Source organism: Rosa chinensis, chromosome 2 (genome assembly GCF_002994745.2).
Source record: "Rosa chinensis cultivar Old Blush chromosome 2, RchiOBHm-V2, whole genome shotgun sequence".
In the NCBI taxonomy this organism is placed as follows: Eukaryota; Viridiplantae; Streptophyta; class Magnoliopsida; order Rosales; family Rosaceae; genus Rosa; species Rosa chinensis.
In genome coordinates this window covers 66,054,140-66,056,991 of record NC_037089.1, presented here as the reverse complement: position 1 = coordinate 66,056,991, position 2,852 = coordinate 66,054,140, and the positions used below count along the sequence as shown (strand labels likewise).

General features: G+C 40.6%; 1 protein-coding gene across 1 annotated transcript; it reads right to left on the bottom strand.

Moving 5' to 3' along the window:
* Nucleotides 1-489: 489 nt before the first annotated feature.
* LOC112188923 (coniferyl alcohol acyltransferase) lies at nt 490-2,631 on the bottom strand. Its single transcript, XM_024328160.2, has 2 exons — nt 2,160-2,631; nt 490-1,578 (listed from the first exon to the last, which is right to left on the bottom strand). The coding sequence occupies exons 1-2, from the start codon at nt 2,571-2,573 to the stop codon at nt 625-627; spliced, it is 1,368 nt and encodes a 455-aa protein (XP_024183928.1). The 5' UTR covers nt 2,574-2,631; the 3' UTR covers nt 490-624.
* Between the last annotated feature and the right edge of the window lie 221 nt (nt 2,632-2,852).

The window sequence follows — 2,852 nt, the reverse complement described above, 5'->3', positions numbered from 1 at the left end:
TGCTCACATCTGTGTATCGTTTGGTACGCGGAAAGGAAAATAATTTCTTTGTTTTTTTTATAGGATGATAAATGAAATTTTCGAATAACTTTTCATTCCGATGGTTGATAATATAAGGAAAGTTATTTGAAAAGTTGTTAAAAAAGTACAAATTAAAACAATGTGATGTAAGTAATAAATGCAAAAAAAAAAATGGGAGAAAGTAATTCATTTGAAGTATGGAATGAATTATTTTTCCCATATTTTTCTTTGCTTTAGGAAAATATTTCCTTTCTTTTTGCATTCCAAACACAATGAATAATTTAACTTTCCAGATGCTTACTTTTCACACCAAACGAGACCTTAAAAGCTGTATAGAAACGTACTGGATTGAGTCTATGATTGATTGGAAGTTGAAGAGTGCGCAATATATGTCCTGAAGATCAATATTTTTGATACTAAACACATTTGCAGAGAGAACTGACAATGCCATATATAATAGCCAGATACATAAATACGTACACGATCGATACCGGTAACTAGTGTGAAGAGTACTGATTGATAATGGCACATTTAGCTGGGTACATAGATGGTACTTTACCTAGCTAATTAACAGATACCACTCATACCAGTAATAAAATTTAACTAAATAAGATAACCAAAAGTCAAGGGCCTGAGCACATGACCAGCCTCCTTCTCGATCACTTCCAACTGCCCTTTCAACATGTGCATGTACACAACCCAGTCACCATTCCCGACCGGACTCGGCATCGGCATCACATACCCGGAACTGCCTCCCCATGGAAAATGGTATGACCCGAAAACCGGTGCTCCCCAACCGAAATCCACCTTAGAAAGCGGAAATCTTTGCCCGGAGGATACCACAAAAGCGGGCCCCTCTTCGCTCCCATTGCAGTATATTTTGGCCAAGCCTGGCACCGGGCGGTGAGCCTCCACCCAGTCTATCAGTCCCAAAAAATGTTCCTTCGTCACCGCACATTCCAGAAACTCGTGAACTTCATCAGCTACCCAATTCAGTGATTTTTCTTTGAGCTCTTGTATTTTTGTAGCACCGAATGGAATAGATAACACATTGCCAAAGTAACTAGCCATTAAATCATTTTCATCGGCTAATCTAGACCGTCCGTCAACTACAATCCCCATTTTGCATAATGTTTTGACATCATTGCTGGTCTCGCTTCCAGCAACCATTTTCCACAAGAATGCACAAAAGGACTCCAGCTTGGACCTTTTGCAACCATTGGAGCTGGCGAGTGCTTGGAGTTTGATAAGTTGCTCGGCTGTGACGTAGTATATGCGACTGACGAGGTGGTCCTCATGATCATTGACCTCCATTTTGGGAGGAGGAGGAGGCAGAGATGTGACGGGGACGTACATGTCATTTAGGGAAGGGTGGATCTGACCGGGACGCCGAGGGTTTAACAAAGAACGACGGAAAGATGGGACTTCAGTGAGTGGCGATTTTGAGTTGGCCATCTTGGCCCATGAAACGAGAAACATGTTGGTTGAGTAGGCATCTGCAATGCGATGGTCGAATGTGCATGCCACCACCATCCCTCCACACTTGAGCTCAGTTGCCTGCAAATTTGTACATTAATTATTTCAACAAGAGAAATTTGATTAGGATATTCCTTCAATAAGAACTTGAGATGAATACATTATTATAACTTTTGGATAGCGATAGCGACACTTCAATTTTAGCATGCTTTTCATGGATTGTTTGCGTTGATATTGTGTTATATATGTCCAAAATAAAGTCGGCTTTAGGTCCTCATTTAATTATTTTTAGAAAACAAACTCTAAAGTACACCTTGAACCTGGAAATCTTTAATTTTGTATACCCTAAAAGCTTCACTGTAATGCAGAAATTAGTCCCAAGCAAAAGACTATTACTGAGCACAGTATGAACACTATCATTAATTTTTTTGTATTGTAATTAACACCCTCGTATAATCTGGTCAGTTAGGCTTTTAGCGTTATTATACTCTTTGTATTATACTCCTACAAAGGCCCTTTCTCCTCCTCTCTTTTTTGGCCTTTAGTTGCTAGGCTGCTTTTGCTAAAGGAAATGGGTCAATTTCTGGTCAAGATTCTACACATTCCATAGATATAAAAAAATTAGAAGGTTGAAATGAGGGATAACAGGAATCAAGGTAAACCTGGACAGCTAGAATTCCATGCTTCTTGATGGGAACCAATTTGCCTTCAATGGATTCATCAGGGTTATAAAGGTTGAGCTCTTTAAGCTCAACGTCTGCAAAAGCTTCAACGAAATCAACCCCACGGTTGTTGCAAAGAATCTCAGGCTCCCCAACAGAGTTGGCCACCACCTCACCCGAAAAGGCATAGTATGTCACCAGGGCTTGGGCCAGGGCCTTCTTCAGAACCCCGACCCTGGCCGCGGCCGCAGAGGGGCTGCTGTGGTTCTTGTAGCAGAAGAACACTCCCACATCGACCGGAGGAAGAAGCAAGTCGAGGTTGGAGAGTGGTAGCCAGTGCTCTTGCAATGGCAGTGCAGCGGCCACCACTTCTTGCTTCCTCGTACTCACCTCGAATTCTCTGCCTTCAACCATGTTTCTTTGTTATTTGCTTAGTACGCTTGGTTTGGTCTGTGGTGAGGACACTAGCCGGACGAGGCAGTCAATTTATAGGCAGCAGTTAGAGAGTGAAATTAATAATATTATTGACAATATAATGCTAAAACTCAGCTATAATCATTCACCAAATGACGTTGGTAGCTATTTGTAATTCTAATTACTATAAACAATATCTTGAATGGCTTAAATTTAAATGAACTAATAAAAAAGTAAAAAACAACATATATACATCGTTTGATGAACAATGACTACCAT